The following is a 19,784-nucleotide window of genomic DNA, read 5'->3' on the forward strand; positions in this document are numbered from 1 at the left end:
TAATTGTTTCGGCCAAAAAAAAAGTTGATCTTGTACTTTCCAACTAATTGATAATGGCAGTGGAAACTGTTGAACAGAAGAAACTGTGCAGAGACTTTTAGGTAGAACTAACTTCCCAAATTGTGGAGGCGCATAGCGGTTGAAGAACTGGCCTATTGCCGAGATGGGATAGATTTGTGGAGATGGTTGGAGGTTGTTCGGTCCACATATTGTGCTGATCTAGGAAATAAAGCATTCGTGTTATGTCGTGTAAGATATTTCAACATGTGTTCGACACGCTCCAACAAGCAATCAACAAGTGTTGGAAAATCCGATACGTGGTCAACTCTCTTGACACGCTCCTACACGCGAGTCTGGAATTCCGATACGCGATTCCAACATGTACAATTTTTTTCAATAGATGAGAGATTAAAATGTAAATATATACAAAAATAAAAAATAATGAAAATAATAAAGGGGAAAGACTTTTTGTTATTTTCCATGGTGACATGTGGATTTTTTCAACTTATTATTAAATGTTAAATTTAATAGTGGAATGTCGATTGCTTGCATTTTTTTCTCCAAGTTTTGTGGATTGTTGTAATGGAATGTAGTTAAATTTGTCAAATTGAAATAATGCATGATATTAACAAATGGTAGGTTAAATTTTAGTGTAAATTCATTCTAGGCTTTTTTTATTAATTATTTATTGGTGAATTTGAATGAAATTAATTTGATTAAAATAATCATAAAAATGATAATTTATTATATATGTATATATGTATATTTTTAAAAAATGATGTGTCGGCGTGTTGTGTCGTATCGTATCGTGTGTCTCATGTTAGTGTTGATGCTACTTAGGTGCTAATTGGGTTTTCTTCGGGGATCAAGGAGAGGATCATTCAACTCGAGGTCCAGGGAAGGTGACAGTTGTGAAAGTCATGACCAGCAATTTGTAACATCTGACCCAATCTTAAGCTGTTTCATCAGCTCAAACCTAACTTCGTCCCAAACTTTTTACGTGGAAATGTGAGCTTGAGAAAGCCTATGGTGCATCATCGGAATGCCTACATCAAGCGGTATAGCCCGCAAAATAGATTCAACAAATTGGACTAGAAAAAATTATTTGGAACTCACAGTTGGCCAATTTAATTGTTCGTTCATGGAAATGCAAAAATGATGTATTCTAGTAGTGTATATATGTCATTTTATACAAAACTCGCGGGGTAAGTACACTATTAGTGCCAAAAGTTATGTATGACGCTCACTTTGGTGCCAAAAGTTTATCTTGGATCACATAAGTGTCAACAAATTTGAAAAACGATCATTTCAGTATCAACGCCAATCAATTTGGCCGGAAATCCAACGTGACACTTCTTTATTCATTTTTTAAGCTGACATGGCTTGTCGGAGAGTTGAGTCAGCATCCAAACAACAAAACAACGCCGTTTGGCATCTTGCTCTCAACTTAGAACCCTAAATCCCCAAATTGAGAGAGAGAGAGAGAGAGAAGGCATGTCGTCTTCTTCCCCAAAGAACAACACCAGCAACGAACGGCACCAGTAGTAGCACTAGCAGCAGCACTAGCAACGGCACTAGCAACAGCAGCGACGCACCACTAGGGGCACCTTCGGCCCCTCTTCTTCCTCCTCCTCCTCCACCCTCGCCTCCTATTCTTCCTGCCACTTCTTGCTTGAGCAACAATCTCAGTCTCTCCTTGCTCACCTGGTCGAGCAACTACGATGGTAGCCGAGTGACAGTGGCCGAACGATGGCAGGCAAACGATGATGGCCGAGCGACAAAGACGAAGAAACCCTAATTTCAATCCACATATTAGCTATATGACGTCATTTTTGCAAGGATGTCCACATATGACGGCAAAACGATGTTGTTTCTTGAGGAGGATGGAAACGACATTGTTTAAAAGCCACCGTAACTTTTTTTTTTTTAATATAAAAGCCACGTAATTAATTTGGTTGGAATCTCTCATCAATTGCATCAAAGTAATCATTTTTTTTTTCCGATTTGGCACTTAAATGATCCAAAATAAACTTTTGACACCAAAGTAAGTGTCGTATACAACTTTTGGCACTGATAGTGTACTTATCTCAAAACTCACAGTGGGTTGCCTAATTAGTGATTTTCTATTTAAAACCAGGTCAATTGTTTCCAAAAAAAAAAAAGGAAGTGCAAATCTAGTTACTTAATGTATTCTATGTTACTTCATTGAAAGATCGAAACATTCATAAACTATCGTGCTAAGAAGTACTTCTACAGAAATATAACAGCAAAAGATCGCTTCAAATACCAAAAGTTGGCACAAATGGACATTTAAGTGTCAAAAGTTACGAAAGTGATACTTAAGTGCCAAAATCGAAGCAAAATGGATCACTTAAGTGTCAATCCGGCCAAAATGTTGACGTACGCAATTTCCGGCGAAGTAAGTGCAAAATGGAGTCGTTTTGCATGCTGACATTACTAGACAAAGTAAAAACGACGTCGTTTTGGTGCTGATGTGTAAAAATTAATTAAATTTAATTTAAAACTCAATTTATTTAAAACATTTAAAAATAAAAATAAAAATATTAAAAAATATTAAAAAATATATTTTAAAAAAAAAGAGTTGGCAACCCTAGCCAACCCTCCCTCTTTCATCGCCGGCCCTTCCCGGTGGCAGTGATGGCTCAGCCCTTAGCCGCCTCATTTTTAAATATTTTAAATAAATTTAGTTTTAAATTTAATTTAATTAATTTTTATATTAATTTTTTATCATGTCAACATCAAAACGACACCATTTTGCATTTGCTTTTGGAAAATCGCTACGTTAGCATTTTGATCGGATTGTCATTTAAGTGATCAATTTTGCTTTGATTTTGGCATTTAAGTGTCATTTTCATAACTTTTGGCATTTAACGTGTCTTTTTGTACAAACTTTTGACTCCAGGATCCGATGTTGAAATATAACATATTGAATAGTTGGTAGGAGTAAATATTAATGTCGGTAGTTGGGAAAAGGACTATAAAATATAATTTGCTAAGGAAAGAAAAACAAAATTTAAAGTTCAGCACAGACATCATACGTTTCACCATTTCCACGCTGAACTCCCCAACTTTTGGAGCAACAATGAAAAAGATCCTGCCAGCGTTATAATCCACTACTTCTGCACACGCACAATTAGAGCATGGCAGAAGCTGCCGTGAACTTCCTCATTGGGAAGCTCACAAATTTTCTGGACAATGAAGTGCAATTCTTCAGAGATGCTGAGGACGAAGTTCGCTCAGTGAGAGGACAGCTCGAGTGCATAAGTGCATCACTGAGGGTCGCAGATTCCCTGGAAGAGAGAGATGAGGAAGTCAAGGAATGGGTAAAGCAGCTGAGAGAGATTGCATATGTCACTGAAGATGCTCTCGACGAGTTCAGACTTCTCTTGGCGCATGATCATGGGGTTGGGTTTGCCGGTCTCTTCCGTAGGATATCTTGCTGTGTGAAGAACATGAAAGCTCGATATCGGACCATTTCGCAGATACAGAACATCAACTCCAGAATCAAAAGCTTATGTGATGGACACCAGAGGCTACGCCACAAGTTTAGTAAAGCTGAACATGGCCCAGGCTCCAATTACTCTGACAACACATGCCATGAGCACCGAGGTAATGCCTTTTTTTTAGACAAAAATGAGCTTGTGGGCATTGAAGAACAGAAGAAGCAGCTGGTTGCGTGGTTAATTGAGGGCACTTCTGGGCCGCAAGTTATCTCAGTCGTTGGGATGGGAGGATTGGGCAAAACCACGCTGGTAAATGAAGTTTATCAAGATCCAGAGGTCAAGAAACATTTCAGGGTATGTGCTTCGATCAATTTCTCTGGCTCTCCAAATATTGGAGAGCTCCTCCAGGACATGCGTCAGCAAATTGGGAGAGTGATTGAGCAACCGATTCCTCGTGGTGCAGACACCATGAATATCTATTGGCTGAAGATGTTAATCAAGGACTTGCTACAGGGAGTGAGGTATCTGGTTGTTCTAGATGACACATGGAGGATAGACGAATGGGATGCAGTCAAACATGCACTCCCTAACAACATGTGCGGCAGCCGAATAATCATCACAACCAGGAATTATGATCTAGCACACACCTCCTGCCGAGAATTCAAGGGGAAGGTCTATAAGATGGAGCCTCTGCCAGTAGAACAGTCATGGAAGCTTTTTTGCACGAAGACATTTCAGGGGAGTTCATGCCCTTCCCATCTGGAGGAGACCTGTGAGTTTATTTTAAGACAGTGTGAAGGACTGCCGCTTGCCATAGTGGCTGTCAGTGGTGTTTTGGCTACAAAAGAGAAGCACAGAATAGATGAATGGGAATTGGTTCGTCGCAGTCTTGGTACAGAGACTGACTGCAACAACAAACGCAAAAACTTGAAGAGAGTTCTTTCGCTCAGCTTTAATGATCTGCCATACTACCTGAAATCCTGCTTCTTGCACTTAAGTTTATTTCCCAAGGGTCGCCCCATTAAGCGTCAGAGACTTATTCGGTTATGGGTCGCAGAAGGATTTGTTGAAAAGAAAGAAGGAAAAACCCTCGAAGAAGTTGCTAAGGACTACATGATGGAGCTGTTGAACAGAAGCCTGATAGAGGTTGCTGCTAGACGAAGTGATGGAACTGTCGATTATTGCCGCATCCATGATCTTCTGTGGGACATTGTCACTTCAAAGTCGACCGGTCAGGGGTTTGGAGAAATAGCCAAAGAAGAAAATTGTGAACAGCCAGACAAAGTTTTTTTTGGTAAAGAACAGCCAGACAAAGTTCGTCGACTGTCATTACAGAAAACCCTGCAAGCTCTGCAACAGAACTGGTCCTTTTCTCAACTTCGCTCTTTATATATGTTTGGGATGGAGAGATCATTTATGAATAAAGTTCTTGCTAGTGATATGAAACTGCTCAATGTTTTGGATATGCTAGCGGCTCCTTTAAAAAGGTTCCCTGCTCAAGTTGCTGATTGGTGTTATCTGAGATATCTAAGTTTCAGGGGCACTGAGGTAAGTACAGTTCCAAGTTCTATTGTGAGGCTTCAAAACTTAGAGACTCTAGACCTTAAACACACAAATGTCACCAAATTGCCTGTTGAGATCTTGAAACTTCAACGACTTCGTCATCTCCTTGTTTATCGCTACAACTATATATCCTATTCAAACTTCAAATTTGGCTTTAAGGCCCTTAGAGGAATAGGGGCTTTGCAATCCCTCCAAAAGCTCTGCTATATAGAGGCAGACGACGAGAGTAGCAGCAGTGTTATGAGAGAGCTTGGAAAGTTGACACAACTGGATAGGTTGGCCATTCTGAAATTAAGAAAAGAAGATGGAAGGAATTTGTGCTTGTCAATCTCCAAACTAACCAGGCTTCAAGCAATGTCCATAGTTTCTTTTGATGATGATGAGATTCTTGATCTGCAGCACCTCTCTAGTCCACCTCCATTCCTTGAGAGACTGTACTTACACGGACGCTTGGAGGCTTTACCACACTGGCTACCCTCTCTCAGTAGCGTGATAAAATTGTACCTGAGGTACTGTAGCCTAAAGGATGACCCTCTTGTGTCTCTCCAAAATCTGCCCAATCTTGTGCATCTCGAGTTGATTCAGGGTTACGAAGGAAGCTCATTGTGCTTTAAAGCAAAAGGTTTTAAGAAGCTAAGGATTCTGAGTCTTGATCTTTTCAACAAACTCAGGTGCATAGAGGTGGAGAAGGAAGCAATGCCTTTTCTTGAGAAGCTTGTTTTTCAGCGTTGCAAGTTACTAGAGAAGCTTCCTTTAGGTATTGAACACCTGACAAACCTAAAAGTGCTGGAGATTTTCGATATGCCAGATGAGCTCGTCAAGAAGCTTATGCAAGGCGGACAAGATGATGACTATCATAAAGTTGCACATGTTCCGGAAATACGTTGTGGCTACTGGAGAGATGAGAGTTGGGACGTCCAGTTAATCGATAGATCAGTGCAGAGAGATGGTGCTACTACCCAAGGCACAAGCATGGGGAGCAATGAGTTCCCACCATGTGGAAGTGAGTGTACTACATAAGTGAATAACTGTAAATCTGCCAAATGTTTGTGACTTGTGACTTGTAAATGTGAATGTGAATGTATTGTAAGGTAGCTGTGAATGTGAGTATGTCTGTAAATGACATTTAGGAACTGTCAAAACTGTTAGTAATGTTTGGAGTTAATCGCATGGTTTTAAATGTCTCTCAATGTTCTATGAATGGAGCTCGTATGTAATGTTTTAGTAAGCCATTTAGTAAAGACGTAATCCTTTCGTGATTTATCTCGCTCTTCTCCTGTTGTCTGATCTCTGAAACCTAAAACATGTAACAGGAGCTATTTACCTTGTATTCATTTTACAATGACCCTTTCTTCTTCGATGCCAAGAAAATTTAATCTGAGTAGATCATCACAGTCACAATGAGAGGGGTTCAACCTTGTCAAGATCTCGCAAGGCCCATTATCGGTAGACTTATCAAAATGGATCTTAAATCTATATATGACCCATTTAAAAAATAAATGGTTCATATATGGGTTACTTCAATTTTGAAGAACCTATCTTAAATGGGTTTTAAATTTAAAGGTTAAAATAAATGGGTCTAAATAGGTTGAGTTTAGAATCCATTTCCAAACCACTAGGCTCACCACACTCTCTCTCCCTCTTCAGCTTCATAAAAATATTTTTAAAAATCAAAATTATAATTATTTTTTATTTTTGCTTTCTTCTTCCTCGACTAGAGGCCAACCACAACGATGGCCAACAATTGGTTAGGAGAGGATGAGCTCACAAGAGGCTGGTAAAGCTTGAGCTCATAGGCCTCGAGCAAGCTCAAGCCTCATCGATGGGGCGAGCTCAATCTTGCACAAGGCTGGTGAGCCTTGAGCTTGCTTGTGGCCACTCGTCGATACTCATCGTGGTCAGCGACCGGTCAAAGAAGAAGGAAAAAGAAAAGTAAAAAAATGTAACAAAAATAATTAAAATTTCAATTTTTAATAATAAAATATAAAAGATATTTAAAGGGGTGCATAGAGGAAAATCAAATCACAATTTCCACACCAAACAGTAGAAAATATTTTCTATGTTAATTTTAGATTTGAGGTAAATACTAGAAAATATTGTTATTTTCTTAGAAAATGATTTTTTAGAAAACAATTTTCAAGAAACAAACAGATCCTCAATTTTTTAAAAAATTTTAAAAAATTATTCACTAGTTTTGTATTGCATGAAAGTGTTCTATTGAAACCATTTTTAAAAACAATCATAAGAAACAAACTTTCCTAAACTTGGTTAAACGGGTCAGGTTAAATATGGGTTAGGTCGGCTATCGGTCTAGAAAATTTGCATTACAATGGATTAGTCATAAACAGGTTAATTGTGTTAATTTGGATAGAACCATTTATGATCTAACCTGATCCACTCTTTTGACAGGTTTTTATCGGTATCCAAAGATTGATAAGTAAAACATTCAAGAGTCAACCTGTCATGAGTTCTTATTCAAAAGCATTTTCACTGCCGGAAGATTTAATGCTCCTGCTATTTAATTGCTTACTCCAGTTTGAGATGTTTCTGATGCTGGCCTTCACCTCTAACGCCTACGGCTATGCTGTAGTAGGCTGATGAGATGATAAATGAACTTTCTAGCAGGGTCCAGTCTCATGTTTTCCTTGATTGGATAAAAAGGAAATCAGGTCATTTGTTGTATGATAAACCTGGTTAGCTTAATTACATCCTTAAACTATCTACAGAATGTTCCCCTGATAATCTGAACTGAATCAGACTTGTGTTCTTGCTGGAAGTTCACTGCCAAATGTCAGCAAAATATGAACCTTCCTTGTATGTCATTTTAATTTCCCGTGGTAGATTAAAAACAAAAGTTCCGGTTATAATCTGCTGATATCCTATTTGCAGATAAATCATAACGAAATCCCCTGAATCTCCTGGAGTAACGGACGAGCTCTATCTCTAAAACAGCTATAAAACTCCGACGAAATTAGCTACTGTTTTTATCCACAACTCTTGGTTCTCGTTAAAAGGCCAGAGTCTCCATTTTAAAGAGACAAACTGTTTTGACTTCTTCAAATGAGCAAGAATGTATTCACCATGTTTGAAAGTCTCATAGGTGCTGGCTTGAGGACCAAATGCTCATTTGATTTTGGTCAGTCAAATGGACAAACTTTCTGGAGTTTTTGATTCAGCACCAGCACCTCCATTTTTCCCCGATGCCTGAGTAAGGCTAGAAAAGGTTAATAAAATGAGAAATGCAAAACATGCATCGAGGTAAATAGTAATTCGCTCTTCCGATTTTCGTTATCAAGTGTATTCATCAAACGGGATATTCAGATGAAGTAATTCTATTCGTGAGCCCACACTAAAAAAAGTCAACAATGGATTGCTGTAATCTCGAACTTTACCAACATATTAACAACCCGATTCAATTGATCTTATGTCTCATCTCGTGTTACATCCATGCTCCAATTTTGTTTACGAGACCAAATTTTAATGTACATGATATACAACTCAATTGATGACGGGATGACAAGAATCAACGTCAACGATTTTCGGTTAAATTTGGTCGAAAGTACTACATTGGAAAATTATCAAAAGGTCTAGAATGAAATTAACAAAATTGAAAAGTTTAAGATTATATAGGCTGTCACATAATAAATGTAGGATTTATTGGACAATTATCTGTATGAGAGATGGTGGCCCGACAATATGGATGTAACAAGCGGTTGTTAACTTAATTGCTTGTTTTTCGGAACTTGTTAGAGGGAGTTCATGTCTTGACTTGGAATAGTGGCTCGACACAGACGGCTTTTCTTCCACGTAATAGACCGCGACAGCCGCTCTAATTTTATCGAAAAGCCCTTAATTTTGTGTTTGATAAGGATTTTGTTGATGTCGTTCTTTGTTTAGAGCTATCTGTCATTAGGGACTGATAAGCAACTCTTCAATTTATTTCGTTAATAGCTTCATACGTGCTGATAGGATAGGCCTTTTTTTTTTTTTTTTAATTCGATGAGTGTTGCTCTTCCTCTCAAATATGGTCCCCTTCTCATTGGCCAGTAGAAGAACAAGACGTATATATAGCTATGAATTGTATGCACAAGTTATGCGTACCCAATCTTGACCATTTCGCACTTGAGATGATTTAGTAGGGTGATGCCACCGGAAAACTCAGAGCATCGTACAGTAAATCTGAGCTTAGTTGCTTGTTCATTGCCTAACTTTAGTTGATGAATTGTTCTACTTCCTAGCAAAGAGATGTTGCTTGAATTTGCTTCACGTAGCCTGGTCAAAAAATAAAAAATGGTGTTTACGATACTCCGTGATAAGTCCACGGATTTCACTTGACTGCAGGTACAGATGGATTATCCTGGCCTGGAGTGCTGAAGCCTTGATTCCGAATTGATGGAAAATTTTCGTCCATCCATCTTAGTCATAAATCAGCTATTAAGTTGCAATGCAACATAAGGCTGTAATCACGCAGGATTTGGTAACTGAAATATGATTGGATACTGTGAACTCAAACAAGCACGTCTAAATTAAATGTTCTTGGATTCAGATAAATCTACTCCAATAAAGTAAATCACGAAAGTTCCTTTGAAGCTTCCCACGATTTTACACTATATTATATTCGACAACGTTGTTCAAGTTATTTCTGCTGGTAATTAAGAAATTTTAATTAGCTTCTTCGAATAAGCTGGAACTACAAAAGAGTAAAGTACTAACCTACTTGCAGACTTTTCCACACGAAACAAGAAAATTAAATAGATTGCTGTCGAAGGCAAAAATATTCAAGAGGATTATGCAAAATCAGAAGGGATATCACTAAAATAAACCAAAACTTGTACAATGTTCTAAATACATGGACCCCACACAAAGCAGCTGTAAATATAAGAGTCACTAAAGTTAAAACAGTTTGAGAGTTTAGACACTACGACGAGCCTCAACTTCTGCAACCTCAGTCTAAAGCCTCCAGGCAATACATAAACCAAAATCCTCACCACCACTCACCAGACTATAGGCATGGCAGAGAGCCCAGTGAATTACCTACTCAACAAGCTCGCACAATTTGTTGAGAACGAGGTGCAAGTCCTGACAGGAGCCCAAGAAGAAGCCCTCTCAGTGAGAGGAGAATTGGAGGGAGTCCGGGCCTTCCTCAGGGTTGCAGATTCCCTAGAAGAAAGTGACAATGAAGTCAAAGTGTGGGTGCAGCAGTTGAGAAACACAGCCTACGACATGGAGGACGCTCTCGATGAGTTCTCTCTGCTCCTGAGACATGATCATGGAGTCGGTTTCATCAGCCTCATCAGCAGGATGTCTTGCTGCATCAAGAACCTGAAGGCTCGGTACCGACTCACATCTGAAATAAAGCGCATAAACTCCAGAGTAAAGGGCATATGCAATGGGCACCGGAGGCTGCGCCACAAATTCAGCAGAGCTCAACAAAATCCGAGCTCAACTGGAGCAGACAACACATGACAGGACCACCGAGGCAATGCCCTTCTCGTAGATGAAACTGACCTGGTAGGCATTGAGCAGCCGATGATAGAGTCCTAGCAATTTTGACAAAAAAAGAAGAAGAAAAAGTCCTAACTATTACATGTGTGTATGACAACGGCAAGTGGCAAGTAGAATCTTGTTAAATACGTTGCTAAAACCTACCACCAGTGGTCATTGTCTTACATTTTTCAAGAAACTAATTATATTCGACTAGTAAGTTTCAATTATTATCCAACAACTTTTTCATCTTATTTTGAAAACTTGATGTTATCAAGACTCAGAATTTAGTACTTAAGTTCACTTTTTTATAAAAATAATCTTAAGCATTTGCTTAAAAGATTTAGCTAAATCTAGAATCTACTTAATATGGTAAGTAAGGGAGGGGTTACTTAATCTATCAAAGAGAAAAATAATCGATGGCAAGTACAAGCTCGTCAAATATATTGTTTAACCCTTACAATTATGATTGTTGCTTTGTATTTAGCAAGAAGTTCATAACATTGGACTATGAATTGTTATGTATATCAAAAAAATTATTTTATTGTTTATTTGAACGGTTAAAATTATCGACACTTAAAATTTAGTACTCAAATTTTCAATACTTAATTTTCAGTCTCACCAAAGAACTTAAACTTGTGCAGAAAGTTTCCATCGGTTTAATATTATCAGGGTATCTGTTGATGCCCCTCAGTTTCTAAGCTAATGCCACTATCGATTGACACGAATAGGTTTCGCAAATTGTTCTTTAAGAAGTCTTAAGTATGCTATAAACAGAAAAATCATTTTTGCATGATATTAAACTGAGTGAAGTACTGTGATTTACGACGTTAGAAGAACATTAAATAAGAGAATCGCATTTATAATTTTCCTACGCACAATAATTACACTTCACCTCATATGTATTGCAAATGCATTGACACATGCCCTAGACAAAACAAGAGACCATGTCCTCCTTAGAGTTGGTCTATCTGTCACTTGGCAGGAAAGGGCAAGAAATCTACTTTATTAGAGACTGGAGCAAAGAAATTTGCTTGAAATTAGACATAAAAAGATCTCTGCATTAGTCTCACTGAATGATGTTTCTATTAGCATGAAGCCATGGAAGAATCAAAGGAGCCATGAAAATTTTTGACTTTATGAGGTGGTGACGGTTCAAAAAGTCTTGTCTGCTATGAAGTTAAGTTGCTTCATTACCACAAACTCCCGGCCAATTCTTTTACTTGTCCAAGCAAACTTTACAAAACTTTAACACTGAAAGGGGCTAGTGAATACACCTAGAGGGGGTGAATAAGTGAATGTAATAATTTTTGCAGGACTTAAAGAAGATATCTTGATTTTAGAAGATATTGGTCATAAGACAGATTTTAACTCTAAATAAATGAACAACCAGTAAGCATGAATAAGAAGTTCAAGGATAAGAGAAAGTAAACACAGAGTTTATAGTGGTTTGGCTTAGATCAAGCCTACGTCCACTTTCCTCGCTAATAACCTATTGGCTGGATTCTACTAGATGTCAAAAGAGTTGTTACAGCTTGAGATCTTGACTATCATAGTGATGAGTCTTATCTAACTCTCACACAGTCACACTAAGTGTTTCTCTCTTTTGTATACAATATTTAGCTCGATGAATGAAGAAGCAAGAGACTAGAAGAGATTCAGACTTTGGAATTTTCTCTCAAACACCGTACCGAACAACCAAAGAGTCAACCCTTAAATACTCCTTTATGCCTTCTCGACCGTTGGCATTTTCCAAAGGAATTCTTCCAATCTACCCGTTGGACAAAATCAATTAAGGTGATATCGCGTTGTTGGATAATTTGTGTTGAAAGCTCGTCAATCCTGCTCGCCAATACAAATTAGGATCTTGAGTTTCCATAAGTAGAACCTTTCAAGTTTATCTTGCCTTTCAAAGATCTTCATATCGGAGTAGTTTCCAACATGAATAAACAATCAAATATTTGTGAATTCCAGCTATAAGATCTTTCTAATAATCATATAAAACGAAGCTTTGAAGATAATCTTCATCTGGATAAAAGTCCTATGTTTGGATGAATCTTCATACTTGATGCAGGCTACTTGATAAGGATAGACTTTAAGATTAGCGTCTGGTGAACTGTCGGTCTTCAGACTTTGACAATAAAGTCTTCAGATCTTCAGATATAGACTTTGGAAAAGTTTTGTCAACTTCAAAACAATAAATGAGTTTTCTCTAACAAACACAACGGTATTCTGAAACAAAATAGTTGCCTGCAAATGTTCAGCAACCTCCACCGGAAACAATTACCTGAAATTAATAGCAGGGCACTGTCGATAGCTGTGCAGGAAAATGTCACTCTCATTAACATTATTATGAGAATATATTCAGTACTTGCAGTGAACTTGCCTAATAAACAAGAATTGTGACTAGAACCATTGTTTTTCCGAGAAGTTTCTGAGATGCAAAACAAGAGTTGACCGAAAATAAATTAAGTTTCCTATCAGTTCCTTCGAAAATTGAAACAACAATTGCATGAAAAAAAATCACAGAATTAGGTGTCCTGATACATGAACCAAGCAAATTAAGTAGCGTGCGATCATACTAAAAGATACCGACAGCCACATCAGGGTAGATTTATCTCAATGGTATCGGTTCAGGAGTTTTTAAGATGCGTCAAAAGGTTTACGTCAAATCTGTCTAAGAGAATTCAGTTCGTATTTTTCAAAGTTTTGATTTAAAACTAATTACGCAGACATCACGAAAACAATTGATTTTTGCTTTGAGTAAACGTGGACGTCCCAGGCAACCGTGCAACTAAGAGGAAATTAGCTTGCTTTGGTAAACTACGATCATCCAAATCTCTTGGTGCTTGGAATGGTCGAGTCTAGATGTTGCCATCATTGATCAAGCTCGTTTTCAAGGATCACCGACAGACCTTTTTACTTCTTGAAATCTTGGAAGAATTCACCCTTGAAATTCCCGCAGGGGTTTGAATTGGATGGCCCTGCTTTTCCTCACGAGTCTGTCCACCAGACGTTTGATAAAATGTCAAGGAGGAGACCAAAAAGAAGGTATCGGACGGAAGACATTGTAAATTCATACAAAGGTCTGAGCGACTCAGACATGTGCCTTGGAATTGCTTTTTTATTTTTTATTTTTCCAGCTTTGTTGTGTTCAATCAGTAGATTGGTGCTGGTAAAAGTAGCATTTTCATCCTCATAGGATCCAAATCAATTCCACCTAATAGATGGTGACACATTGTGCATACTCCAATGTTTCTTAAAGATGTATCAATGTGACCCTGTTTTTAAAGCTTCATGTCACTATAGATTGATGATTTATTGTGACAATTTGCTTATATTTTAGTAGATCAGTTGTAATCAATGTCCTTTTCCATTTCTGATTCGTTGTTTTACCACTCAGACTTGGTGTAGTTCTCTCGACTGTACAAGGGCAAGTGCTTTCTTGGAGACTAAAGCCAAAGTATTTATTAGTAAGTTTGGTAGAGAGAGAATCCTCTTAGTAGCTTATTCAATGACTATCCAGTCTCATAAAACACAAAAAGTCAAAAAGAGAACTATTTAGTTTCAAGTATGTGACCTCAATTACTTATTTGAAACCATTTTAGATGAATTTCGCCACAATTTCCTAGGAAGAAACAGTTGTTTGGACTTTTCGATCATGTCATCAAGTATACGCGTTTGGTTTCCTGTCAATCAACTAAAAGATGTAACCAATTGATCTTGAATGTTTCGGCCAAAAAAAAAAAAAAAGTTGATCATGTGCTTTCCAGCTAAGTGCTAATGGCCGTGGAAACTTTTGAGCGGAAGAAATTGTGAAGAAACTTGTAGGTAAAACTGGTACCCCAAATTGTGGAGGCGTAGAGTAGTTGAAGAACTGGGTTGTCGCTGAGATGGGACAGATTTGTGGAGATGAGGTAGCTTGTACAAGCTTCGAGGTTGTTCGGTCCACAGATTGTGCTGATCAGGTTTCCGCCAGGATCAGGGGGAGGATCATTCAGCTTGAGGTCCTGAGAAGGGGATATTTGTGAAGTCTTGACCACCAATTTGGAACAGATGCCCTGAACTTAAGTTGTTTCATCAGCTCAAACCTAACTTCATCCCAAACTTTTACATAGAAATCCAAGCTTGAGAAAGCCTGTGGTGCATCATTGGTATGCTGACCTCAAGAAGTGATAGCTCACAAAATAGATTCAATGAACTTGACTAAAAAAAATTATTAAGAACTCACAGCTGGCCATTTCAATTGTCATTCATGGAAATGTTAAAGTGATATATTCCAGCAACATTGATATCATTTTCTCAAAACTTGCAGTGGGCTGCCTAGTCAATGATTTTGTGGTTAGAACCAGGTCAATTGTTTCCAAAACCTAAAAACAAAAGTGTAAATCAAGTTATCTGATAAATTCAGTGTTACTTCATAGAAAGATTGAAACATTCATAAACTCTCACATAAATTGGTACTTCTACAGAAATCAAATAAATTGAAATTGTTGTAGGAGTAAATGACAATGCCAGTAGTTGGGAAAAGGACCATAAAATATAATTTGCTCAGGAAAGAGATACAAAATATAAAATTCAGCATGGACATCATACGTTTCACCATTTCCACGCTGAACTCCACAACTTTTGGCGCAACAATGTAAAAGATCCTGCCAGTGTGCACACGCACAATTAGAGCATGGCAGAAGCTGCCGTGAACTTCCTCATTGGGAAGCTCACAAATTTTCTGGACAATGAAGTGCAATTTTTCAGAGATGCTGAGGACGAAGTTTGCTCAGTGAGAGGGCAGCTGGAGTGCATAAGTGCATCACTGAGGGTCGCAGATTCCCTGGAAGAGAGCGATGAGGAAGTCAAGGAATGGGTAAAGCAGTTGAGAGAGATTGCATATGTCACTGAAGATGTTCTCGACGAGTTCAAACTTCTCCCGGCACATGATCATGGGGTTGGGTTTGCTGGTCTCTTCTGTAGGATATCTTGCTGTGTGAAGAACATGAAAGCTCGATATCGGACCATTTCGCAGATACAGAACATCAACTCCAGAATCAAAAGCTTATGTGATGGACACCAGAGGCTACGCCACAAGTTTAGTAAAGCTGAACATGTCCCAGGCCCCGATTACTCTGACAACACATGGACTGAACACCAAGGTAATGCCTTTGTGTTGTCTGAACACCAAGGTAATGCCTTTCTTTTAGACAAAAATTACCTTGTGGGCATTGAAGAACCAAAGAAGCAGCTGGTTTCGTGGTTGGTTGAGGGCACTTCTAGGCTGCAAGTTCTCTCTGTTGTTGGGATGGGAGGATTGGGCAAAACCACGCTGGTAAATGAAGTTTATGAAGATCCAGGGGTCAAGAAACATTTCACGGTATGTGCTTGGATCAATTTCTCTGGCTCTCCAAATATAGAAGAGCTCCTCCAGAACATACGTCAGCAAATTATGAGAGTGATCAGACAACCGGTTCCTCATGGTGCGGACACCATGAATATCTACTGGCTGAAGATGTTAATCAAGGACTTGCTACAGGGCATGAGGTATCTGGTTGTTCTAGATGACACATGGAGTATAGACGAATGGGATGCTGTCAAACATGCACTGCCTAACAACATGTGCGGCAGCCGAATAATCATCATAACCAGAAATCATGATCTAGCATACACCTCCTGTCAAGAATTTGAAGGGAAGGTCTATAAGATGGAGCGTCTGCCAGTAGAACATTCATGGAAGCTTTTCTGCGCGAAGACATTTCAGTGGAGTTCATGCCCTTCCCATCTGGAGGAGACCTGCGAGTTTATTTTAAAAAAATGTGAAGGGCTGCCGCTTGCTATAGTGGCTATCGGTGGTGTTTTGGCTACAAAAGACAAGCACAGAATGGATGAATGGGAATTGGTTCGTCACAGTCTTGATACAGAGATTGACTGCAACGACAGACTCAAAAACTTGAAGAGAGTTCTTTCACTTAGCTTTGATGATCTGCCATACTACCTGAAATCCTGCTTCTTGCACTTAAGTTTATTTCCTGAGGGTCGCCCCATTAAGCGTAAGAGACTGATTCGGCTATGGGTTGCTGAAGGATTTGTTGAAAAGAAAGAGGGAAAGACCCTAGAAGAAGTTGCTGAGGACTACTTCATGGAGCTGTTGAACCGAAGCCTGATAGAGGTGGCTGCTAGACGAAGTGATGGAATGGTCAAGTATTGCCGCATCCATGATTTTCTGCGGGACATTGTCACTTCAAAGTCGACCAATCAGGGGTTTGCAGAAATAGCCAAAGAAGAAAATCGTGAATGGCCAGACAAAGTCCGTCGCCTGTCATTACAGAAAACCCCGCAAGCTCGTCAACAGAACTGGTCCTTGTCTCAACTTCGCTCTTTATATATGTTTGGAATGGAGAGACCATTTATGAATAGAGTTCTTGCTAGTGATATGAAACTGCTCAATGTTCTGGATATGCTAGCGGCTCCTTTAAGAAGGTTCCCTGCTCAAGTTGCCGATTGGTGTTATCTGACATATCTAAGTTTCAGGTACACTGAGGTAAGTACAGTTCCAAGGTCTATTGGGAATCTTCCAAACTTAGAGACTCTAGACCTTAAACAGACAAATGTCACCAAATTGCCAGTTGAGATCTTGAAACTTCGACGACTTCGTCATCTTCTTGTCTATCGCTATAAGAGAGTATCCGATTCACAATTCAAAATTGGTTTTGAGGCCCTTAGAGGAATAGGGGCTTTGCAATCCCTTCAAAAGCTCTGCTTTATAGAGGCAGATGACGAGAGTAGCAGCAATGTTATGAGAGAGCTTGGAATGTTGACACAACTGGATAGGTTGGCCGTTCTGAAAGTCAAAAAAGAAGATGGAAGGGATTTGTGCTTGTCAATCTCCAAACTGACCAGGCTTCGATCAATAGGTGTATATTCTGTTGATGATGATGAGATTATAGATCTGCAACACCTCTCTAATCCGCCTCCATTCCTTGAGAGAATGTACTTGAGAGGACGCTTGGGAGCTTTACCACATTGGTTACCCTCCCTCAGTAGCCTGACGAAATTGTGCCTGAGCTGCTGTCGCCTAAAGGATGACCCTCTTGTGTCTCTCCAAAATCTGCCGAGTCTTGTGCATCTTGAGTTGCATCAGGCTTACGAAGGAAGTTCATTGTGCTTTAAAGCAAACGCCTTTGTAAAGTTAAGGATTCTGGGTCTTGATCTTTTCGACAAACTCAGGTGCATAGAAGTGGAGAAGGGAGCGATGCCTTATCTTGAGAGGCTTATGATTCAGCGTTGCAAGTTACTAGAGAATCTTCCATCTGGTATTGAAAACCTGACAAAGTTGAAAGTGCTGGAGTTTTTGGGTATGCCAGATGAGCTTGTCAACAAGATTGTGAAAGGTGGAGAAGATGACGACTATCATAAAGTTGCGCATGTTCCAGAAATATATTGGGGCTCCAAGAGAGATGAGGGTTGGGACATCCAGTTAATCGACAGATCGGTGCAGAGAGATGGTGCTACTGCCCAAGGCACAAGCATGGGGAGCAATGAGTTCCCACCATGTGGAAGTGAATGTCCTACAAAAGTGAATTAACTGTGAGTCTGCCAAATATTTGTGACTTGTGATTTGTAAAAGTGAATGTATTGTAAGGTAGCAGTGAATGCGAGTATGTCTGTCAATGACATTTGGGAGCTGTCCAAATTATGTTAGTAATTTTACCAAGAAAAAAAAAAACTATGTTAGTAATGTTTGCAGTCAGCGTTTCAATTGTGACTCTTAATGCTCGTATGTGACGTTTTAGCATGCCATTTAGTAAAGATATAGTCTTTTTGTGATTGCTCTCGCACTTTCTCTGTTGTGTGATCTCTATAACCTAAAACATGTAATGGGAGCTAATTCCCTTGTACCCATTTCACAATGTCTCTTTCTTCTTTGATGTCATCTAAATTTCATCTGAGTAGATCATCACAGTCACAACGACAGGGATTCCACCCCGTCATGATCTCGCAAGACCCATTGTCGATATCCATAGATTGGTGCGAGTAAGCCATTCAAGATTCAACCTGTTATGAGTTCTAATTCAAAAGCATTTTCACTACCAGAAGATTTAATGCTCCTGCTATTTAATTGCGTACTCCAGGATTCTTTGAATTGGATGGCCCTGCTTTTCCTCACAAGTCTGTCCACCAAATGTTTGATAAAATGTCAAGCAGGAGACCAAAACGAAGTGTTGACACCTATTTTTAGCAAATCTAGGAAAATAAATAAAATAAAAATTGCATTGGAACAAATAAAAGGAAAAAAATTTAAAAATGGGAAAAATCAATTTGATTGATTATGAATGGAAATTTGAAATTCTAATGAATATTCAGATTTTGATAAATGCAGAAGCAATTAAATATCAAGTGAACAAATGGCAAGAATTTTTATAAAACGGAATAAATCGGAGCAAAATCGAGCTAATTGCGAAATCACGCTACGATTTGCGGTTTTTGATTTAATGCGACGAGAAAATGGAAACTTGGAAAATACCATTCAAAGCGGCCGTTCGGAATTAGTATAAAAGAGCTTAATTTTTCGTAACTGGGGAGAGGGAATTCGAAAAATTTGGGAGAAAGGTTTGTAAAAGATTTCGTGAAAAGATAAATGCAAGCGTGAGAGGAGAAGAAAAAAAGTGAGAGGAAATAAAAAGAGAAAACCCCTCTCCCTTTGGTCGTCCAAAAAAGTGTCCTTTATTTTCCCCTCTGACAAACTGCAGTGGAAAAGAAAGAAGCCAGCAACAGCAGAAAAGAAAGTCCACCGAGCAAAAAAAAAAGAAAGAATTTAAAAGAAGAAGATTGTCTTCTACCTTGGACTCTTGCAGCATCACCGAACCTGCGATCTCCGAGCACCTCCGTGCCCGACGTCCAGCAACCGCGCTCAACGCTCGACCACTGCCCCAACACGCTCGCACCCGAGCCCCGCCGGTGATCCCTGCTACCCGGATCGACGCCCACCGCCGCGCCTCTGCACCCGCGACCTGCTGTTGCCCAGCCCGACGCCGGAGCTCCGAAGCCTGCCGCTTCTGACCTCGCCGCGCCACCGCGCCGCTCGCCTCAGCCCAGCACCCGGTGCCTTCGCCGCCCGTCTCCGCTCACCGGACGCCGCGCCTGCGCATCCGACGCCATGCCTCCGAAGCCCGAGGCCTGCTCCGCTCCACCGCCGTTCCGCAGCAGCCGAGCTCTCACCGTTCACCACCGCCGCTGCAACCCGCAACCCAGCTGCTGCTCGTCCCCCTCGCACCGGCCACC

The 19,784-nt window shown here is 39.6% G+C and overlaps 2 protein-coding genes across 2 annotated transcripts; both read left to right on the plus strand.

Moving 5' to 3' along the window:
* The first annotated feature begins 3,161 nt into the window (after positions 1 to 3,161).
* Positions 3,162 to 6,116, plus strand: LOC120293640 (disease resistance protein RPM1-like). Its single transcript, XM_039313342.1, has one exon. The coding sequence runs from the start codon at positions 3,162 to 3,164 to the stop codon at positions 6,045 to 6,047; it is 2,886 nt and encodes a 961-aa protein (XP_039169276.1). The 3' UTR covers positions 6,048 to 6,116.
* Positions 6,117 to 15,192: 9,076 nt separating this feature from the next.
* LOC120293641 (disease resistance protein RPM1-like) lies at positions 15,193 to 18,087 on the plus strand. Its single transcript, XM_039313343.1, has one exon. It carries the CDS (start codon positions 15,193 to 15,195, stop codon positions 18,085 to 18,087), a length of 2,895 nt encoding a protein of 964 aa, XP_039169277.1.
* Positions 18,088 to 19,784: the final 1,697 nt, after the last annotated feature.

Source organism: Eucalyptus grandis, chromosome 5 (assembly GCF_016545825.1).
Source record: "Eucalyptus grandis isolate ANBG69807.140 chromosome 5, ASM1654582v1, whole genome shotgun sequence".
Taxonomy (NCBI): Eukaryota; Viridiplantae; Streptophyta; class Magnoliopsida; order Myrtales; family Myrtaceae; genus Eucalyptus; species Eucalyptus grandis.

Coding starts and splice junctions, on each gene's coding strand:
- LOC120293640 (XM_039313342.1), top strand. CDS start 3,162: ATGGCAGAAGCTGCCGTGAACTTCCTCATTGGGAAGCTCACAAATTTT.
- LOC120293641 (XM_039313343.1), top strand. CDS start 15,193: ATGGCAGAAGCTGCCGTGAACTTCCTCATTGGGAAGCTCACAAATTTT.